At 42.8% G+C, this 23,535-nt stretch overlaps 1 protein-coding gene across 9 annotated transcripts in view; it reads right to left on the bottom strand.

Annotated features, from left to right (window-relative positions):
* Positions 1–23,535, bottom strand: part of SAMD4A (sterile alpha motif domain containing 4A) — a 235,040-nt gene that overhangs the window by 60,841 nt on the left and 150,664 nt on the right. For all 9 annotated transcript variants that reach the window (XM_033404743.2, XM_004279333.4, XM_004279334.4 and 6 more), the window contains one exon: positions 22,029–22,547. In XM_033404743.2, coding sequence (XP_033260634.1) covers positions 22,029–22,547 — 519 coding nt within the window. The remainder of the gene's footprint in view (positions 1–22,028; positions 22,548–23,535) is intronic.

Below are 23,535 nucleotides of genomic sequence, written 5' to 3'. Positions count from 1 at the left end.
CATGATTGAGCAACCAAGCCCCGCCTCAGAGCATCAATCCCAGGGCCACTACCAGAGTCACTGAACAAATCATCAGGGTATCCTTTTGCATCTTGACACCACCAGCAGCAGCTGTCCAGAGGAGAAGGGGGTCACACTTAAAAGGGGCTTACAAAGGATATTTTGGAGTCTTGTCTACTAACTCCTGTCTTGAGCTGAGCTGAACTACTGGCAAAGTCTTCACTGCCAGTGGAGCTTAAAAGGCTCCCAGATAAGAGGGCAAGGTGGCTCTTAAATGCAGCAGCACTGATTAGGCAAGGACTGGCATCATTAGAAGATGCCAAAATCCTACTGCCATCAGGGTCTCAACTCAGCACCAGCCAAACGCAGGACCGGTGCCAGGATTTCAGAGTGTGAAACTCTGAACTTGGCCTTGATTAAGCAGCAATCTTTTTTCTTTTCTTTCTAGTGTTAGGAGACGGGTTATAAATAATTAGAAATGTATTATGCAGTCCTGACTAATTCTTAACTTAGTTCCTTGATAGAAGAATGAGAACTGGAGATTCTCAGCATTTTGGCCGGCAATTTACTGATGAGGGAATTGGTTCTTGTTTTCATTAAAGCATTCAATCTAAATGTCAAGTGTAACAATACACATAAATGACCATTCAAAAAAAAAAAACCCCACAATTTGAGCTTACACTGCTAATTAGATTATTTGGGGGGGGGTGTTAATTAAGAGAAATTGGATGGTTTGGGTTCTCCTGGTTTCTTAATTATATTTGATTGAATCACCATGTGATTCAAGACAAGCTATTGAGGCTTCACGCATCCCAATTCCCACCTTCTCTTCACCTTCAGCCTCTTCTCAAATTTAAACTGTCACAACCTGACCCTGTGGGTGTTGGGACACAGTGAGATTGGTACTGTGTTTGTAAAATTGATTTACTGTGGTCTGTAATTACACATAACGATTTGAATTTTTCACTTGGCACTGCATTTTTCATTTAAACCGGACCGTTATTCTCTATCCCAGAGAAACAGCGTTTACGTAATTGCTCTCAACTCATCGACTTGGGTATTATAAATCAGTCCTGCAATAAAAGACTTCCAGAGACACTGCAAGCATGAGGTTCCTGGCATAATTCAGGCCCCAGGACTGTTCTAGTTTAAGGACAGGAATTGAACAGCATTCATTTCTTATTGGATATGAGATGGGGAGGGCTGTCTGGAGCCTTAAGATCTGGGCAGCAAAGAGAACAGGCTGTAGGGCGATCAGGGGGGCTGGGCTGACCCCAGATAACCAGCTCAGATCCATAGGTCTCTTTGCTTGTCTACTTCTATGTCCACCTTGACCTGCATACAAACTATACAGTGTGTGTTCCTTTATTATGTCTTATATATCACTGATCCTCCGTATTCACAGATTCTGTATTTGCGAATTCACCTACTTGCTAAAAATTTCTTGTAACCAAAAATCAACATTCGCAGCATTCTCATCGTCATTCACGGACCTGTGCAGACTGGCAAAAAATGAGTCCTTGGAGCACGTGTTCCTGGCTGGAGTCAAACAGGCCTTGTTGCTCGGCCTTCCCATGTCAGTTCTCATATTGTAAACCAGTGTCCTTTACAAGGTTGTTTAGCGCCATGTTTTTCTAACTTCGGTGCTTTTCGTTGGTGATTTACTGTTTAAAATCGCCCCCAAGTGTAGGGCTGGTGAGCTGGCTAGTGTTGCTCAGTGCAAGAGGCTGTGATGTGCTTTAGGGAGAAAACACATGTGTTGGACAAGTTTTGTTCAGCATGAGTAAGAGTGCTGTTGGCCTTGAATGCAGATATTAATGAATCAACAATATGTATTAAATAAGATGTCTTTAAACATATATAAAATAATGTTATGTATTGATAGGTTAATGAAAATGTCATGAGGTTTGCAGGAACCTAGTCTAGTATTTCCCCTAGCAGCAGGGGGGTTCAGTGTTTGCTAAGTCAGTGTTCACAGAGACTTCACAGAACGTCGGCACCGCAAATAATGAGAACAGACTAATATAGTTACGGATACAATTCTTCATTCCGTCTTCCATCCTGGAGCATTTTTGTCTTAGGCTAGCAGTTCTCAACCCTGGCTGCACATTCAACCCCTCTGAAGCCTTAAAAATAAGCCCAATGCCCAGATCCCAGCCCAGACCAAGTAACTGAAAATCCCTGTAGTGCAGTCAGAGCGTTCATACTTTCTGATGCATGTGAGTGGTTTTAATGGCTAGCCAGGCTGAGAACCACCGTCCTGGGCTGTCTTCTTACCTCAGTGTTCCCCTCAAACTCTGCCCACATCCTGGACATTGCAAACCTCCCCAGGTCGGCCGCCTGGTCTTAATAAAATGCCCCCAGAGAATGGGCACTTTTTTACTCTTTAAGTCACTTCAAAAGAAAACATACACATCATCGCTTTGGCTTCACATGCAGAATTCTGTTCAGGCTCTTCAGTCCAGGATTTTATCACTCTTGTCCTGCCCTCCAGGTAAAATAGATATTTTGGAACCAGAATTCCAACGTGAATGATATCTGGGCAGAAATTTCTAAAGACTCCCTATACAATGTTTTGACTCCTGGGCAATAGTGCCTGCCTCTTGCTGTGGCCACTTCATCCTTGCTAGGCAGGAAGAGAGGGTCAGGGGTCAGCCTCAGGCTCTCTCTGGACATGAATCAGCTGCAGAAAGCTCTGAGTACATTCTCTCCTGGTCTGGACATTCGGTAGGTGAGAGCATAACTGATTCACAAGCAGCAAAAAATGTGTTCTAGATCCATGAACCGGCAGCAACAGCAACATCTGGGAACTTGTTAGAAAGGCTGGACTCTCAGGCCTCACCCCAGACCCAGAATTAGGACCTGCATTTTAAGATCCCAGGAGATTTGTGTGCACATTCAAGGTTAAGATGTACTGGCTACACACCCAGCTCTGACTTACTGGCTTGACACCTGTTCTGTTGACACTGGGGGAGGCATCATCTACAGCAAATGCAGCCTGCTGAATAAGAATTTGGGATTTGGGTTGGAAGACATGTGGCCATTCTGTGCCTCAGTTTTCTCCAGCAGTAGCTATCAAAGGCTCCATCATAAGACTGCTGAAAAATTAAATCATTTACTGTACATGAAAGTGTTTTTTAAACTGTGAAGTCCTACAGAAATATTAGTTATTAGTCATCAGAGTAAGAATAACCCAATATTAACCAACACTGCTAACTGAAAGATCAACTCAAAGTACTATCCAGTCTAATGATATTCACAGAGCATTTTCAGTATTATGTGCAGTATGAAAAATATCTCTGATTGCTTGATAGTGTTTCACAGATTTACAAGAGATGAATTTTCTACCATGGCCTGTCATACCAAAAGAAGTGTCTTCCTTGTTCTTTCAGAATTCTTATCTACAGACAATCTTTTCTCTGCCCCAATCAGAATAACGTTCTTTTGATTCAGACTCAACCTGGTCTTTCCTTTCCTCCCACTCATTTTAAGTGTTCGCGTTTCATTTCCATTTTGGAGGGTCAGGGCACGTGAATCACCTTCTTTTCCATTAAAGAAAAGAACCCCTCGGGCTTCCCTGGTGGCGCAGTGGTTGAGAGTCTGCCTACTGATGCAGGGGACACGGGTTCATGCCCCGGTCCGGGAAGATCCCACATGCTGCGGAGCGGCTGGGCCCGTGAGCCATGGCCACTGAGACTACGCTCCGCAACGGGAGAGGCCACAACAGTGAGAGGCCCGCGTACCGCAAAAAAAAAAAAAAAAAAAGAAAAGAAACCCTCTCGAGATCTTCTCTTTGTCCTGATAGTGGTAAGCAACACCGATTGCCAGAAGTCCTTATTGAAGATTCTAAGTACTTCCATTATACTTAGAAGTTCAAGCTAAGAACGTATAACACAGCTAGGTGACACTGGGTTCCTCATATGCAAAACAAGGAGGTTGGACTAGATGAACTCTTTCCTTCATTCATTCATCAGACATTTGTTGGGTGCCCGTGTGTCAAGCTCTACAAGCTGAGGGCACAACACTGAAAAAGCCATTACAGCCCAGAGGATGATCTCTCAGCCCCTCCCTAAGCCAATCTGCTATGACACTATTAGCATGTTTATGCAGTGCCATTCTCATTTGGACAAGACATTTTCCTCGCATTGTTTATTTCCCCATATTTTTTAAAAAGTCTGCCTTGTAATACTGATAGGACATCCAGCGAGGGTGTCAGGGTAAAGGAGCTGCCAGCTGCTCACCGCAGACTACATTCTGCACCAGGGAAGGTACTAACTGATCTCATCCCTCCCCTTCCTGGCTCATCCCAATGCTCTCCTTTCTCCCGCACATTTTAGGCTTTCATGGAAGGGTGACTGAACGAATGAATGCTCTGTCTCTTTAGTCTCTTTCTTTCTTCCCGGCCCTAGGCTGGGGATACTGTACTGTCCTTTCCCCAAACACAACCCAAAAGCACATCCTTAGGATCACCTTTCCTGAACCTTCTCCCTGAAGAGGAGGCCACACGAGGGTGAGCACAACCGCAGCACCAGCTACCATCACTAAGGCCGGCCGAGTGTCGGGCACTGCCAAATGCACCCTCACATTGTTCCAGTCACTCCTCATTTAATGCCTTATGCGGTGGGTTCTATCATTACTCCTCCCCCACGTACAAACACACGTTTCACCGAGAGGAAGCTGAGGTGCAGAGGGTAAGGGGCTTGGCAAAGATCACACAGCTAGGAAGGGGCGAGGGTCAGGTTTCAAAACCCAAGCTTCTCTGACTTGCAAGCTTCATGTGTGTTCTTCAGCCCAACTCCACACTGTTTCTCATGGAAGAAAGAACTCCAGCCCTGACACTGGGCCTTGACACTGAACACTCAATATCCAAAACCCCGGGCAGGTCCACTGCCTCCTCATTCAGGGTCTCATAGTACTCATCTGGAAAATAGTTATAACAGTGATAATACCTCTCCTACATACCTCCCAGGGTTGCTGTGGGATCACATGCTGTCCGTATTATCCATCCATCCATCCATCCATCTATCCATCAATCCAATACTCGCTGAGCATCTGCTCTGTGTTGGGCATATGCTGGGTATTAGGAAGGATGACGAAGACCTTCTAAGATGATGTATGCAAGATCCTTTTGAAATACATTTTTTACCTTTAAGCTAACTGCCTTATTCACTCACTCATCCAACAAACACTTAGCTAACATTTCTATGCACAGGGCACTATGCTAGTGACTAGGGCTACAGGTGCCAAAAAAGAGAATAATAAAAGACAGGACAGCACAGATGCAAACAGTATCTTCTATCACTTATTAAGCCATCACCTTCTATCATTCAGAAGCACACAGCTGCTACGAGCTGTAAGGCATTGTTAATATTTTAAGTAACACTTTGCATGAAGGTGAAGAATTGCTGAAGGAAGTAAAAATTTTAGGTGATTTCAATTTCAATTAATTTGTTACAGTATCTCAAGGACTGATCAGAGTTTTTGAGGAGGTGGTAATGCACCAGGACCAAGACGCCTCTCTGAATCCTGGCTCTCCATTTGAGAATGACAATGTCAGGAGAAATGCATAAAAATCAGAAAAGCTCTTCTCTTCTCTCTTGCTTCTATGGTAAATGTGCATGTTGTTTCTTTGGCTATTCCATGCAGTCACTTAAAATCCGCGGCTCTCAGTAGCATGAAGATTCCCTATAACTGAATTAGAAATCACCTGCTCAGCTGCCTGGGAGGCATCTCTTTTCCACTCGGGCTTTCCCTGACTAGCTCACAGAGCTTATGGTTTTGGTCTTGTGTGGGCGTTCTGAGGGCAGAGTCAGATGAGCATTTGCATCAAAAAGCCAAACCAAGATCCTTTCATTTTAAATTAAAGGCTAGAGGGAATTCCCTGGCAGTCCAGAGGTCAGGACTTCATGCTTCCACTGCAGGGGGCACATGTTCGACCCCTGGTCTGGGAACTAAGATCCTGCATGCTGCACAGCATGGCCAAAACAAACAAACAACAAAAAAATTAAATGCTAGAGGAGCAGCAGACTTAAGAGAAACAACCTAGTTTTTATTCCCCCTTTAAAGACGTAAGATAACCATGAAGTTTCCCTAAACAGAAAGCTGTGCTTCAAGAAGCATCCCCATAAAATGAACACTGACTCACCAGGTGCCCAATAGGGTGGGTATAGAGCTCCTCATTCCTGAGTCAAGCCCTTAAGAGAATTGGTTTTTAAAGTCTTCATTGAATCTGTTACAATATTGCTTCTGTTCTTTTATGTTTTGTTTTTTTGGCCATGAGGCATGTGGGATCTTAGCTCCCCGACCAGGGATCGAACCTGCACCCCACCCCCTGCATTGGAAGGCGAAGTCTTAACCACTGGACCGCCAGGGAAGTCCCCCTATGTTTTATTGAAAAGTCGTTGTTGTTGTTTAGATACCCAATGGAGTTGGTCCTGATGGGGTTTTAAAGATGGTGTTGCATTTATTAGGCCCTTCCTCCAAGAATATTATTTTCAGAAGACTGGAAGGTGTCAGGAGCACCACAATTTGTTTTCCTCATTTATTTACTCCCCAACTATCTCAGAATTCCAGAACTTTAAAAGAGGAAAGGACTTCTTTAAGAATATGATTTAGAAATCATCCAGTCTACCCCCTTGCCATTTTATCACTTAAGGAACCAGAGGCTGAAAGAGATAACAGCAATTGCCAAGGTCACTCAACAAAATTGATATTGAAGCTAATACTAGAGCCCCTATGTTTTTGGTCTTTATCACTGAAATTATATCAATGGTCATTAGTCTTTATATCAATGTCATTGATAGAGAGGGGGAGATTAATAGATCTGCGATTTAAAACAGATAATCCCTCGTTTAACACCAGAGCAACACACTGCAGGACCCCAACGTTGAGGCCTATGTACGTCATAAACAATGCAACCCAAACACAGCAGGGTCTAGGGTCTCCAAAAACAACAGTATGCCATTGGGTTTTTCCAGAAGCAGAGCTGTCGCATCTTCACAGTGGGTTGGCATTTTCCAGTTCTGGGCACTCTGTGCACCTGTTTTTCTCATACTGGCTGCCCACCACTGTTCAGCCATCCGCCACTCAAGACCTGCCACAGGACGCTCTTGTTTTTGCCAAAGTGGTCAGAGAGATTGCCAGCACTGATGTGAAGTCAGGGATTGTCTGCAGATTGGAAAAAGCAACACCTCCTTCGGCCAGAATCTTCACCAGTGGAAGGCTGGTTTCTCTAATACAGTTAATCCTATTAATCAGTTTGGGTTGTATTTATTTAATTCTGTGGTTTTTATTGTGACAATATATTTATGCAGATGTTTAAAACTGGGATGTCTATATGTATACCTGGAAGCCATCATTTATATACCTAATTATCTAATGAATTGACCAATCTGCCATTTGAAAAGATTGGGCAATTTCACAGGGATGTCACCATCATAACACCTGGGCCCTAGAGATGGTTATTTATTGACACTTGGTAATTATCAGAACCACAGAATTTGTCATTTTAGAGCATGCAAAAGCTTCAGGGATCATTTAATCAATCCTTCTGTTCTCCCCAGCCTACTTTCCAGATAAGACAATGGAATCTGAAGGAAGGTAGGCGACAGGCAGAAGGTCACATTATGAACGAGGGGAACTAGTTCCAGGAGTGCTTCTACTTGGAAATGGGATCTTCAGGCAGTCTCTTACCTTTCAAATGCAGACCTTAATTTAACAGAAACAGGTGACATCCTAGTAGTAAAGAGAGTTATGGTGGGAAGATCACTATCAGGAAAAGTTTGGGCTTGAAGAAGGTGCTCTAGGGGAGGTAAGATATTTCAGATGCTTCTCATTAAAGATTTTAACTTAAGAGATAGATTTGTCCCCATTTAAAATCAATGGCTGTGAGTAGCATAAAGTTTGGTTTCAATACTTAATCTTCAAAGATAGAAATAATTATGCTTAAGATAGTTATCATTTATTGGGCTGTAAGCATTGTACAAAGAGATCTATATTACATGTCATTCATTCATGCATACATTCATTAAGTATTTATTCAACACCCATGATACGCCAGGGAGTGTTTTGGACAGTAGGAATACTATAGTGAACAAGGCCAGGTCCCTGGCCTCTTGGAATTTATAATCAAGTGGGAGAGATAGATAATAAACAAATCAACAAGTTAAAATAGACTTCCAACATATGGAGATGTTACCGTTCCTTCGGGAAACTCATTAAAAAGACAGCAAAGGCATAAATACACAAGGAAAAGGACACAGAGAAATGACAGGAGATGACAATGGGTATCAGTAGACCACTGAAATCAACAAAATTTTGGAAGCTGGGAAACAGAAGGACATGAAGGTAACTGACTCAGTAGACCAAAGAAAGGGGACACATATGCCCACAGCAGTGGAAGCATGACAGTTTACGCTGCAGAATTCCCAAGAAGATTAGGACTCCAAGATCAGGTACCTCTGAAGGCAGGGGTGCTGGGAGGGGCTGAAGACAGGAGGTTTGGTAGAAAGTATGTCTAAGGTACAGGGACAACCTCAGATACTCTCTCCCACCCCACAAAATCAGGCAACTATCCTATCTTCTTAGCATCTTTCTCCTGATAGCCCCCAGGACCCAGGCAGCCAGGCCTGTATCTTCCAGAAGGAGAAAAGGATTCATCTAGGGGAAATGGACTAGTTCATGAGAAAAGAATTACAGCTGTGAGTCCCCAGGAAACAGCCTGGCCAGGCCCAAACAGATCTCTTCATGGTGAAATTCATACACACAAGTTCTAGTGCCTTCCTTTTAAATGAAAGGACATTTGCTTGAGATACAGGGTCCAAAACAAACAGAAAAATTAACTCAAGGAAGCACAGACAATGTTGGGAGCTGAAAAAGACTCCAAAACTCAACTGTAACATCTTTAGAGATATTAGAAAAGGTTTGCACTCATGAAACAAGAACAGAATGCAATACGAAAAGGAACATTCAAAGAACAAGAACAGTTGCCATTTGAAAATATAATAGCAAAAATTAAAAATTATATAGTAAGTGTAGAAGATAAAGATATCAACCAGAAAGTAGAACAGGAAGACTAAAAGTAGAGCAAAAAGATTGAAAACAAGAAAGGGAAAGTTAAGGAAATTAGATGATCAAAAGAGAAAAGCTATTATCTGATTAAAATCAGAGAGAATTATTTTTAAAATTTGAGAAAATGTCCTAGAACTGAAGGGGCACAAGTTTTAAGATCAGGAGGGTTGGTGTAAAATCTTTGTCTTCAAAAAAAAAGGACTGTACTTAGGCTCAGAGAGGAATTTCACAATCACTCATGGGTGGGGATTATTATCCCCTTCTTAAATATGAGAAAATAAAGGCCAAGAGAGCTTAAGGCATCTCTCCAAGGTCATACAGCTAGTCATCAGCGGAACTGGGAATCAGTGGAATCAGTCAGACCCAGGTTGGTCTGACTCCAAAGCATGTGCTCTGAACCACAAGTGGATATTGCCTGAGACCTTTCTGGACTCTGATTCTGCCATCAGTGTAAATTAGCAACCCTGCCAGATCCATTCTACCAGAATGTGTTCTTGAATTAGCCAAAGTATAACAGAGGAGGGAATGTTGAGAAATATGGGATTATTTGCCCAAACTCTCCCTTCAATCGTAAAAACTAGGCCACCTCCATGGATAGATTTGGGTGGTGATGCAAACCGGGGCAATTCAGGAGAGTCAGACTCATATTTGAACTGTGGGACTTGAGGAAAAGCAAACTTCTCCAGCACCAAAGGAAGACCCAACTCTACTTGTGATGGTCTTAGAGATCATGTTCCCAATGGGATCCTTATGACCATCACGGATTTGTTTGAGGTAGAAATTTCATCAAAGTTCCCATTGGAACGATGTGGTGTTGGGAGTCTATAGATTATTTTTTTAATTTTTAATTTTATTTATTTTATACAGCACGTTCTTATTAGTTATCCATTTTATACATATTAGCGTATACATGTCAATCCCAATCTCCCAGTTCATCCCACCACCATCACCACCCTTCCTGCCACTTCCCCTCCTTGGTGCCCATATGTTTGTTCTCTACACCTGTGTCTCTATTTCTGTCCTGCAAACTGGTTCATCTGTACCATTTTTCTAGGTTCCGTTAATATACAATATTTGTTTTTCTCTTTCTGACTTACTTCACTCTGTATGACAGTCTCTAGGTCCATCCACGTCTCTACAAACGACCCAATTTCGTTCCTTTTTATGGCTGAGTAATATTCCATTGCATATATGTACCACACCTTCTTTATCCATTTGTCTGTCGATGGGCAGTTAGGTTGCTTCCATGACCTGGCTATTGTAAACAGTGCTGCAATGAACATTGGGGTGCATGTCTGTTTTTGAATTATGGTTTTCTCAGGGTATATGCCCAGTAGTGGGATTGCTGGGTCATATGGTAGTTCTATTTTTAGTTTTTTAAGGAACCTCCATACTATTCTCCATAGTGGCTGTATCAATTTACATTCCCACCAACAGTGTAAGCCGGTTCCCTTTTCTCCACACCCTCTCTAGCGTTTGTTTTTTGTAGATTTTCTGACGATGCCCATTCTAACTGGTGTGAGGTGATACCCCATTGTAGTTTTTTTTTTTTTTTGCAGTACGCGGGCCCCTCACTGTTGTGGCCTCTCCCGTTGCGGAGCACAGGCTCCAGACGCGCAGGCTCAGCAGCCATGGCTCACGGGCCCAGCCGCTCCACGGCATGTGGGATCTTCCCGGACCGGGGCACGAACCCGTGTCCCCTGCATCGGCAGGCAGACTCTCAACCACTGCGCCACCAGGGAAGCCCCTCATTGTAGTTTTGATTTGCATTTCTCTAATAATTAGTGGGAGTCTATAGATTCTTTACATCGAAGACAAATCTGGTTTTCAAGCAGGCTTCTTCTAGAGTTCTAACAGCTCAACCGAGGGCCCCAAGTCTTTGCCAGTCTAGATGATTCCAACAGAATCTAAGCTGATTGATTTAAAAGAGGGAGGGGCAGAGAGGAAAGGTATTTCTCTGTACCCTCTTCCCAAAGTCAGGATTCTTAAGTGTTTTGTATCTCTCAGCCCATGCCATTTAGGTGGCAGAGAGGTCTCATAGGGTCAACATCTCCAGAAGTAAATCAATTACCCGATACGATGAAGTGGAGTTGAAAAAACTGACCTGAGGGCAAAGCAATCTCCTGGGTCAAGGAATTTCAGCAGCCCTTTTGCTTGGAGTCACACCAGTTTGAGAGTTTGACCCCTGAGTGTATGAAGCATCTTGCTCCTAAGCCAGTGCAGGGGCAGCCAAAAATACAAAACCTGTGTTAAGTATAGGAACATATCTTTGTTCTCGGCCACTTGGTGGCTATTTTTCCAGTGTGAAGACCTAAGAAGTAAACATGAAATCCTTTACTTGCTCTGTCCTTTAAGAAAAAGCACTTGTTTCTCATGTTGACCTTTCTAAAAAGCTTGTTCATGCAACTGCAAAAGGATGGAAGGCAGCTCACAGGCAGACGTGTGGACGTGAATGAGGAGATGGTCACGAGCATGACCCTGGCGTTGAGCTACCCGAGTCGAGCACTTAAAGAGCTTTTCTCTGAGCAACTGCTTCTCCAGTACCCCATAATTAGCCTGCTCTCTGAACCGCATACAGATGGAGTGGCTGGGGAAGAGGATCAAGAGAATAACTCTAGAAGCAAATAAAAATTACGCAGCTGTCTCCAGCTAGAGAGAGATCATCACCAACAGAAAATTAGGGAAAGAACTGTGACCATACAAAGCTTTAAATTCTTTCTCACGAATCGCACAGATTAAAAAGAAAGCATTCAAGCAACACATCTTTGCTTGCAAGACATCCACCCTCGCGGACTATTGACAAAACTCATTCCTGAACAGCCGTGAGCTATATGACAAGGCTTACCTTGAACTTAGGGTCTGCAGCTCAGATCCCGATTCAGGGACTGGCTGACCTCAGTCACACTGTCAGCCTTATAACCAAATTAGAGACACTCTTGGGAATCAAAACCTCTCAGGCTTTGTAGGGGAGCCCACAATGCCTTGAGATTCCAGGTGAATTTGGAGCTACCTTGCCAAAATGTAACAAACGGTCATTTTTAGCCAAAGATGCCATTCTTGTACTTGCAGTGAGCTCTGACTTTTACAACAATATTTATATATAACATGCAGTCGGGATATTGAAATTATCCTGCTAAGCCTGTCAGAGTTAATAACAATATTGCAGGCACCAATTTCTTGGATAACGATGAACATGGGTGAATAATCCCCTTTCTCACAAACTATCTCCCTGAGGCCTAATGACTACTCCAAGATTCTTCCAACTTTCCAAACATGCTGCAGTCCTGAGCTTCCTCCCAACGCACCCAGTGGATGCAGACCAGGCATCATTCTAGCCAGGCCCTCACATCCACATCTTTTCTCAGCAAGTTCTCTCTCCAGCTCCTGAAAGTATTTGGGAAGGCCACATTCTCTGTGTTTAGAAATGCAGCTTGAGGTGGGAATTAGAGCCACCTGCCCACTAAGTCTGGAAGCATAGAATGAAAGCACCATACAGGATCCTTAGGGGTCATCCAACCTCATGCCTTGATAAAGAAGAGTTCCTGAGAGTGCAGGATCCCACACTGAGTTGGAGATAGAGTGACTTTCCTAGGCCACTACTCTTTCCTTCCAAACACTCTGCTCTCTCGGGACTGGCCACACTTCCCTAGCCTGCAGCTATGTGCATAGCCTCATTTATCTCTATTAGATCTTATTCTGTTACTTAAGGATCATTTTAATAAATGTGAACAATATCCTTACACTTATTGCCAATTTAAAAAGTTATTCCTGTTAGCAGTGGATCCCAAAGAAGCAACAACAAAATTTTACCTATTCTTATTCTTTCTTTTGCTTCTGGTCCATTTTAAGCTATTTAGTAAGATACATCACTGCAACAGTCCTTATAGGGATATAGGTATTTGGGGAAGGCAGCTCTCTACAGAGCTGACTCAAAGTATCTTGATTTCAATTGAGCCTATTGGAAGAGCCGTGTCATAGAGCTGCCCTAGGAAGCCTATTCCACCCTAGTTGACCACAGAGCCTGGGCTGGTGGATGAACCACCCCTAACTTGTATCAGCATTAACAACCAGTGCATGAATAATAATAATGAGGGCTATTATCTGTTGAGTATCTCCTATTGGCAAGTGCTTTACATGCATTTTTCATTTAATCCTCACAACCCTAAGAAGCTCTCTTAACTCATCTTCACTTAACCAACTTACTGGACCAACCGGTACTTTCCATTCCCTTCCAACTATTCACAGATGCCCGTGGCTCACGGACTCTTTACAAACTAGAATTTACTCGTGCACTTCTGCTCCCATCAGCTGACTTACTGGTGTCCCAAGAGAAGGTTGAATTTGTCACCAAATCTATTTATGCCAGTTGTACTTACTATTGTAAATGTATCACTTTAAAAAGTATAACAGAAATAGCATATGAATTATAAATAAAGTTAACTGCTTAAAAACTTTGTTACAAGCTTTAGAAATATCCATTGTTTTACTTAAAAAAATTCTACTGTTGAATTCAGTGTTAGTGAGGAAAGTAGAAGCTAAATTATAAAAAGAGAAAAACCAGAATCTAGAAAGATTCTGTGCTCTGTGTTTGCAAATATCTTCAAATTCCGGTTCCATTTTAAGGAAAACAGACAATAACGCATCAAGCGTGTGATTTATACAGGAAAAACAAACAGCAGCCTCAGTCAGGAGCCCTGTCCTCAGAGAAAGGAGCACCTCACGATACAAAAGACGGCACATGAATGTATGTACACTTCAAGTTAAAATAATATGTTTAAGTTCTTAAGCCTTTTTTATGATTTCCTGCTTTAAACAGCTATTGCAATTAACACATCAACCATCCACCCTATCAAGCCAATTAAGAGATCTCCTACCGAAATGTATTCCCATTTTATGGATGAGGAAAGGAGGTTTAGAGGTCAAGTAACTTGTCCATGGTCACATACCCAGTTATTGGTGGGGCTGGAATTTAAAACCAAGATATCTGACTTCAAAGCCAAGTTCTTGATTTTGATCAAGACTGCCTCATCATTTATACCCCAAGCTTGAATATCTAAAATGCCACTTATAGCCTTATAATTCCCTTTGCATTGCAATGTCTTACTGTGCAAAGGAGAAGGCTAAAGTATAAAATAATCTGTTATAAATTTTTAGCTCCATATGGGTTTTGCTGGGCTTTTCCAAAAGGATGCATCTCAGCAAGGTTGGCTGTGAAACAAATCTCTAAAGCAAACCCCGTGCTCTCATTGGCTCTACTCTCTAATTGTAGCCACGGAATTTGTCTATGGGAATGGTCCAGACTTTTGGCAAAGAATGATTATCCCAGGGTACGTTGGGAGTTTTAGCCTTTCTCCAATCCACAAAAATCCTTTATAGCACTTTCCAGATTTTGGAAGCCCCCTGCCTACCTCACTTCCCCATCTGCATATTCCTTCTCTTACCTGACTTACACCTGAGATTTTCTAAGACCGTATTTTACCTAACAGAATGTCGAGGACTGGGGTGGGGGTAGGTGATGGCAGGAATGATACCTACAGTGTTCAAGAGTTAGGAAATATACCTCAGATTAATAGTAATTGCTTCTACTAAAATTTATCCTCACCTGTCACCATGAAATTCAAGGGTTTAATTTGCTTAATGTTAACAACATCAAAGATAAGCTACACTCATGATACATCTTTCCTCAGTGTAACCTGAGTTTGTCCCCAGAAGTCTTAAAAGTGAGAAAAGAAAAAAAATAAGTAAATGCAAGATTAGAAGACTTTTTTCCCCATTGTTCGTGGAGTGCCACTGTTAGACTATAAATCTCGTGAAATAATAGAAATTCTAAGACTACAGGGCTCAGAAAAAGTCTTAAAGGAGCCAGGCTGTTCATCTTCTTCCTCCCCTCTTCCAGGCTAGTCCAATTTAAGCCATTTATTCCAGCCAGAATCCATCCTATTTTTGAAGTACAGTGGGGAATTAGAAACACTACTGCCTTCCTCTGGAGCTCATCTAGTGTTTAATAACCCTCACTGTCATTGGAGTCTAAAAAACCCCTCCTGGATAGGGGCCGGATGGTACAGCCTCATGACCCAAGGCATGTGTACCATGGAGGTCTTTGACTTTTCCTAAGCAGTGGGATTTCCGATGCATAATAAACTAGCAGGCTTCTTGCTTACTATAGTGTTTTTTCTGATTGTTCTTCCCCAAGCCCCAGAAAACAAACACTAGACACAGTGAGGAAAAGTACCGTCCTGTAAAACCTTTGGACTCTTGGAAACAGGAGAAGGATCAGGCAGTGGCAATATTGGGTCCTCTGAGATATCACTGAGCCATCTTCACAATGTCATATCAGGAAGGCCAGGGCCATATTTAAAAAAAGGTTCCCCCAAAGGGGAAGGAAGCTGAAGCTAAAAATATATCATGCCAGCTGTTATAAATGCTTCTCAAAGGAAGCAAAGCAACTAGAGTTACCTCTTTGAAGAGCAAATGAGGGGTTAAGGATCTAAGGGAATTTTTCAGTTACATGCCAGGTTGGCTACGTTTTGGGGAGGAAGAAATTTTCCACCAAGAGAGAAAGTCTGTTGGTAAAAGACAAAATAATTCCATGAAAAATTTAAAGGAACTCCAAAGGACACCAGTGGCTCCTAAGGCTTAGGATGGGGATGACCTGCAGCCTGCAAGACAGAAGCGAGGTCTCCAAGCCTTGCCCCTCTTTTCAGTTTCCAGGAGACCACTTGCCAAGACCTCTTCTTATCAGGCCTGCCCAAAGTTGAGTGTTCTCTCTCCTCCCCTTGAATATTTGTGTTCTAATGGTTTTTTACAGGATGGCTGGAATGAGCTCGAAGTAGCTGGCAGCCTTGTAAGAAAATGTGAAGGGCAGAGAGAAAAGGACATCTTGCGCCAAACGGGTATCTTTGAAAGAGCTGGCCTTGGCTGCCTAAGGGGCTGATGGAATTGGTTTTTTTTTTTTTTCAGTTGCAGATTCAGGGTTCCCAAAGGAGCCCCATTTCCTGAGACCCACAACATTCCTCCTTTTCACCTTGCCCTGCTGAAGTAGTTTTGTTTCAGGTGTTGGCTCTCTGGGGCCCAGCAGCCATCCTTTCCATGAAGGGATGGACCCTCCACCCTGCAGGAAGGCTGAGAAACAGGGATCAAAGTCCAAGAAATATCAAGGCACAGGATGCCCCAGTAGTTTTTACATTTTAACTTTCAATTTGAAATAATTACAGATCTACAAGAAATTGCAAAAATACTACATAGAGAGGTCTCATGTACCCATCCCCCCAGCATCACCCAAGATGACATCTTACACAACTGTAGCGTATTACCAAAACTAGGAAACTGACATTAACATGACACCCTTAACAAGACTATAGACCTTACTCAGATCTCAGCAGTTTTTGTACACACTATTTTTTTTGGTATATATTTGCACATCTTATGACCTATATAAATTCATATAACTACCTCCACAATCAAGATCACAGTAGGTTACTAAAAGTCTGTTAGTATTGAGACCAAGTTGGTAACGTAAGTCAGGATGATGACAGAATGCTAAATGATCAATATTATCGCCAAATATTTAGTGAATTCCCAAGGACACTTTTTTATTTATTTTGGAAATTCATTAATTTCATGAACATCTGCCTAGTGAGCCCAGGAATTTATTAAGTCCCTACTGTTCAGCAAACGTTTCTGGCAGGGCGGGCAGAGAGGCTTCAGCTCACATGCCATCTCTTATTGAATTATAGTGGCCGCCTTGAGGGGCATATTGAGGAGGACGCAGAGGCCACATCTGGGCTTAGCAGGAGACAGCCATTATCTAAGAGATGCTCTACCACAGGAGAGTGGCAGCTGAACACGTGCCAGGGATTTGCCATCTCCAACATTTCTGTGGCTTTTTGAGGGTGTTCAAGGTGCTGGGAAAGAGGGATAAAGAAGACAAAACCCCTGTCCCCAAAGAGTGCATCATCAGGAAGGGGAGGCGAATATGTCAACCAAGAACTGGGACACAGAATGCTCAGTATATGAGTCAGTGCAAAGCAAGCATACTTGGGGTACAAGACTTGGATGGTCTGTGACATTGGTCAAGTTGCTTGGCCTCTCTGTGCCTCGGTTTCCTTATCTGTCAAATGGGAATAACAATAATAGCCACATTGTGGGATTGTAAGAATTAAATGAACTAATATTTATGTCAAGCGTTTTGAAGAGTACCCCATGTAGTAAGCACGATGCAGTGATTACTGTTAATTTACTTTTCATGATCTATGGTACCCCCCAAATTTTAATGTATTGCTTTTATCATCAGAAAAATCAATTTAGATTAATAAAAGAAATACTAAGGTTCCAAGCTACACCACGAGACTGTAGAAGAACCGGGCAGTTCAAACGGAGCACTTTGGAATAATTTCTGTAACGCAAAGTTTCTGAGTTCTTGCCTCGTCTAGGCTAGCAAAGGTTGGCATGTTTTCAAATCCAAATGTAAAGAATGCTAAGAGAAATCATGTATTGGCAATGATTTGAATAGAAACAAGTTCCCTTCATTTGTAACTGCAGCACATAGTTTTCTCCCAGGTCAAGTTCTGCCAGTGAAGAGTAGAAAATGGTTAGAAAGTCAGTCTGGGGCAATGGAGGTGGCACTGACCTCTCCACACTGAAATTCTGTGGGCTCTTAAGAAAACCTGGATGGTTCTTTTCCTGGACAGTTTCCTTTTTCTATGGAACACTTGAGACAGAAAGCAAACCTAAAGGTGCTAAGCCAGGTTCTAGGCATGTTGTATTTGGAATTGCTTGTGATGGTCAATACAAAGGCTATGATTTGTGACAGCCAATACCTTGGTCCTTTCTGGTCTCACAGGCTCATGATGAAGAATCTGCACATTCTTGCTCTCAGTCATCAGACCCCTGAGTAGCCTTAAAAGGAGAGCTAGGCACTGAAAATAGATTCTCCCCTCTCGTCTGGAACACCTTGATGCTCTCCAAAACGACACTTCATAGACTCTCAATTGTCCCAACCCATTCTCCTCTTATCTCATGGAAGAAAAGCCCCAGCTCAAAGATCCTGTGAGATCTCATTTGATTTAACTTCTGTAATCAATAAAAGGTACTCTCTCCTCTGTCTAAATGGATGAAAATTGGTTGATTCTTGTTAGATTAGGACATAGGTTTTGCCCTCTACTCTTAGCCTCATCTTAATCCCTTCCTTCCAAAAATCTGTGTGGTTCCATCATCTATTTTTTAATGTATCATTTTCTCCATCTCAATGTGCCAGCACCTTCTCAAAGTCAATATACATCCAAAATCAAGCTTATAGCTAGTTTCTCTCCCTATCTTGTTTCTTATCTCTTTGGAATCACTAACTCAACTTTCTTCATCCCTTAAATGCCTATCATGTGTGAAGCACTTCCAACTGATCTCTAAGATCTCTCTTTGATAAATCCAATGGTCACTTCTTGTTCCTCATCTTATTGGACTTATCAGTAGCATTTGACTCAGTTGATCACTTTTTCCTTCTTGAAACCTTTTCTTCATTTGCCTTGACACACACACACATATATACCCTTGAGTTTTCTCCAACTTCAATGGTTTCTCCTTGGTTTGCTGCTTCCTCTGCTTTTTCCCAGCCTTCATATTGATGTACTCAGGCTCAGCCCTTGGTTCTCTTCTCTATCTGCATCTCTACTATGGTAATCTCATCTCATAGTTTCATAGCTTTAAATATCACCCATGTGCTGAACTCCCAGATGTCTATCTTAGGTCAGTCTTCTCTCCCAAACTGCATGCTCATATATCCAATTGCTTACTAGACATCTCTGATTGTCTAACAGATGTATAAACTCACCATATATAAAACTGAACTCCCAATCTTACCCCCAAACCTCCTCAATAATAGAGACTTCCTCATTTCAACTGATGGCAGTACCATCCTTCCAAGTTGTGTAAGCAAAAACCCTGAAGTCATTCTTGAATTTTTCCCCTCACAACTCATTTATTCTGTCAGGAAATCCTTTTGGCTGTACTTTCAAAAATACATCTAGACTTGACCACTTCTCCCCCCTTCTACTGCAGCCATTCTGGTGCAAGTCATCAATGTCTTGCCTGGATTACTGCAATAGTCTCTTAACCAGTCTTCATGTTTCTGTCCTTGTCCTGGTACAATCTATTCTTACTTAACACAGCAGCCAAAACAATCCCTTTAAAACATGAGTCAGATCACATCACTCGTTTGCCAAAAATCCTCCAATGGGATTGCTGAGAGCAAAAGTCAAAGTTCTTGCAATGGCCCACAATACCCTGTAGGATGTCTCCCTCCCTCTTACCTCTGCAACCTCTCCCACTGCTGTCTATCTCACTCACTCTTTTTCAGCCAGCAACCTTCTTTGCTTTTCCTCAAACAAGCTGGTACTCTTCTATCTTGGCATCTGAAGACTTAAGGCCAAACCATTTTCTATTGCAGTGAAATGGTCACAGCAGACTCAAGTCCCCCTAGACCATGCTGCATGGTCTGGGCTCAGGAAAGATACAATGCAAATGAGGGCACAGAGTCTGGGGGTTAGTGCTAGCACTTCGCTTCTCACTGTCTTGCCCAGTCTCTCTCATTCATTTAGCAGACACTTACTGAGTGCTTACGGTTGCCAGCCCTGGCCAGCGCTGGGCATTTACGTACATAATCTCATTTACCCTCACCACAACCCTTGCAGGCAGGTATCATGAATGTTCCCATTTTACAAGTGGGGACCTTGCTCAGAGAGGTGAAGTAACTCAGCCAAGTTGCAGTTAGCTAATTTCAGGTCTGAGATTTGGATGCAGGAAGCAGTGACACCAAAGTCCTTGTCCTGCCCACTTTGTCAAGCTGCCTCCCAGGTGCTGAGGAGATATTTGATAGAAGCACAAGCGAATGAATGACCCAAAGGATTGCAGTTTTGAAAAGCACAATTTAACCACCATCGACAATGCAGAGGGATAAAGCAATGACATTAATGTTTTGTTCAAGGGATGTTCTTGAAATACAAGTGCTGATATGACCTAAGTGTTTGAATGAAACTTTCTGGAGGAGAGATCTGAGCTCTTATCTTCTTTACTGATTCTCTGAAAAGGGGCTCTAACCCCTTTCTTCTCAAGATACGTAATATAGTTACCTTGTTAAACCTCCAAGTCCTTTTCAGCTCAAGTACTACACTGGGCTCAAAGGCCTAGGAGGCCATGACAATCATCTAAGCATTTCTTCCCCTCTGTTGGGCGAGGTAGCCACAGTGAAATATAAAAGTGCCTGTTGACTACAATCTGATAACCATCTCAAATTGTACTAATCTTATCAAGACCCCGGAATGTGTATATCAGCAGAGATGGAAATGTGATGACCCAAGACTAATTTCAAGACAAATGACATAAAACTCAACCCCTTAAAATACAAAAGACCAAGTTTTGAGAGGGTAGGAAGCTCAGAGCCCGCATCTCTCCCAGCTATCAAAGAGTTTTGTAACAATTACTGGATTCTGTCACCGACCCAGGAAACTCCGGCCAAGAAGCTCTGTCATCCCAGCCTGCATGTGTCTGCTTGAATAGTTCAAGCCATCACTCCCTGTCACACAGAGGTTAGTGAAACTGTTCCCTGGATTACTAGTCTGTGAAAACGACTGTCACCAGAACCTCTTACACAATAAACTAATGATGCAATAATCACCTAATTCCCCAAATTTGAAAATTATCAATAACTAAATATAAAAATGGACGAAAGAATTTTAAACTCTCATGTTGTGGCATTATCAATGCGGTATCTTAAGTACTTCTTTGATTGATTATTCCACTAAAGTACTGTTTCAATCAATGTAGTAAAAATTCAACACTCTTACGTATCTGAGAAAGCCATTTAAAAAGGCCCATTAGCCAAAAGATCCGAGTGGAGGTAGAGGCCAAGAAACTGTCACTGACAATCCTTAATCCTCTCAGATCTTTTAATTGGGGGTTCCTGCATGTTAACAGGCACATGAGGTCTAACCGCAAAAGCTTTTCCCCAAGAAAGTTATCTATGCACTGACGCTGTCTTCAGGGACACATGCAAACTAGCATCAGGGAACTCTGTTTAATGGCAGGCCACTCTCCCACATTGCCACTTTACAGAAGCACCAGTGGCATGTTTGTCACTTTGCTCAGCCTAAGTGGGGAGCCATAGAGAGGAGGACTCCTGGCCCTGGTCCCAGCTGTGGGCAGAGTACTTTGCTTTAGTGGTCAAAAAAGGAGGAGGGTGTCCTCTGCTCTCCCCTCCCGCAAAGCCATTCCCGCCCCACCTCTCCTAAGGGGTTAGACTGAGCAGGAGAAGGCCACAGCATCCACACCAGGCCACAGCACAGAGCAGCATTCTCAGTTAGCAAACCTGCTCCCCCTGGTCAGGAGGAAAAGTGACCCTGACAACTGGGGATTAAAACCAGGAGATGCAAGGGAGGGAACATTCCAGGGTGAAATTTAAAAAAAAAAAAAAAGAAAGAAAGAAAGAAAAAAAGAAAGGAAAAGAAACAAAAGAAGTGAAAAGAAAGGAAAATGCACAAAGCCCATGAGGCTGTCTGGTTAACCATGGGTTAGAATCACGTTTAGAGAATCACACGGGAACTCAGTGTCTCAGCAAATCCAAAAACCCCAGGTGAAAGATAGCGGGTGAAAGGCGTTCTGTTTGTGGAAACAGGAAGTTTCCTTCTTTCACCACTTAATCTGTCTCATTTAATTTTTTCTTTTTTTTTTGGTCTATTTGTAACCCGAATTTGGACCATCAATCATTTTTAGCTGCCCAGCATTTTTCTCTTTCCAGAGTTGAAAGAACAACAAAGATGGGGTCCAAAGAGCCCTTTCCCACAGCCAATTCCAATCAGCCCTTCTCTCCCAGGGTTACAGGGTACTCAGAGCAGACATTCCCAGTGGGACATGCCACACACAGCAAGTCGCCAAACCAGACTGCGCTAAAGGGCTTCTCGGGGACTTACTTGTACTTGTGCTGGTTCCAATCGTATTGATTGTGGTGGGGACGGATGAAGAGGAGTAGAGGGGCACGTGGCCATTCTCACACCCCAGGCTTTTGTCCTGCCAGTTGGAGGCGTTGATGCAAATCCCAGAATCCCGAGAGTTCTGCCACCCATTAAGCTTGTCGTCGGAGTTCTGTCTTTGGTGATAGTAGTGCGTCTGCCCATAATCCACAGAGTCCGAGCGGCCTCGGTTCTGGCCGCCAAAGCTGGTCGACGTGCGGTCCTCCAAGTGGTTCAGCCACATGGCCAAAGCACTGCGGTCTTCCAACGAAGTGGCCGGATGGATCAAAGCATAGGACAGCAGCTGCCTGCTCTCCTCGATGTGCTGGTTGTGCTCAATGGAGTGTGCCAGGATTTGGGGCAGCAGTTTCATATACTCTACTTTTGCGTCGAGGTTTCCTGGCTTCAGCAAAGGCAGGTGAGTTAACAGGAGGGAAATCACTTTATCCTTGGATTCCTGTTGCCATTGGTTAATGATTCCTGAAAAGAAAATATGCAGGGCAAATAAGCAATTACACCCACAGTGGCACCAAGCACCACACTGTAAAGAAAATTCCTGGGGATTAGAGTCTCAATCTATGTACCCTGCATAAATTTTCTCAAAACAGCCTCTGCATTGAGTTGGATAACTGACCTCAGGTTGTCAGGGGACAATGACTTCAATGAAACATGAAACAAACGCTCTGAGATGTTTGGGTGCTCAATCTAATTCTCATGCAGGTCTCCAAAGAGGCTATGACCACTTCGGTACAAACAAATACAATTTACAGCCATTTTATTTCTTAGGAAAGTCTAGGCATACCCTCAGATAGGTGAAGAAGGAATAAGAAAATCTCCACGGAAAAGTGAGTATAATCAAGGGTTCATATAGTGGAGTCCGCGAAGGTATGGCTGCTTTCCCTCCCCCAGACATTTGTGGAAAGCGGCTGAAGTCCTGGTAAGGGCATTGGTTTGAAGTTGGTAAAACTTCCTAGATGGAGAAATCTGTCAGGGAAAAAAGGACACCTCTCAGCTCGGTGAAGTACGCCTGCACCTTCCTCATGAGAAACTGACCCAGAAAATGACTGTGATCTCAAAGCTAGAATGAACAAGAGACCCAAGACTTAGCTCCAGTGGCACCTCTGATCACACATGCTAAGCAAGCTATTTTTCTTTAAATATAGAAGATCTGTTTGGTTATTTTTATTATGATAAAATATACATAATACTGGCCATTTTAACCATGTTGAAGTGTACAGTTCTGTGGCATTAAGCACATTCACATTGTGGTGCAGCCATTACCACTATCCACCTCCTGATCTTTATCTTCCCAAACTGAAACTCTGAACCCATGAAACACTGACTCCTCATTCCCTCTCCCATCCCCTGATGACCATCATTCTACTTTCTGTCTCTATATATTTGACTACTCTAGTTACTGTATTTAAGTGGAATTATATAGTATTTGCCCTTTGTTTGTTTGTTTTGG

This window comes from Orcinus orca, chromosome 2, assembly GCF_937001465.1.
Source record: "Orcinus orca chromosome 2, mOrcOrc1.1, whole genome shotgun sequence".
NCBI classification, from domain to species: Eukaryota; Metazoa; Chordata; class Mammalia; order Artiodactyla; family Delphinidae; genus Orcinus; species Orcinus orca.
Note: the sequence above shows the minus strand (reverse complement) of the source record. Positions and strands in the feature narration are given on the sequence as shown.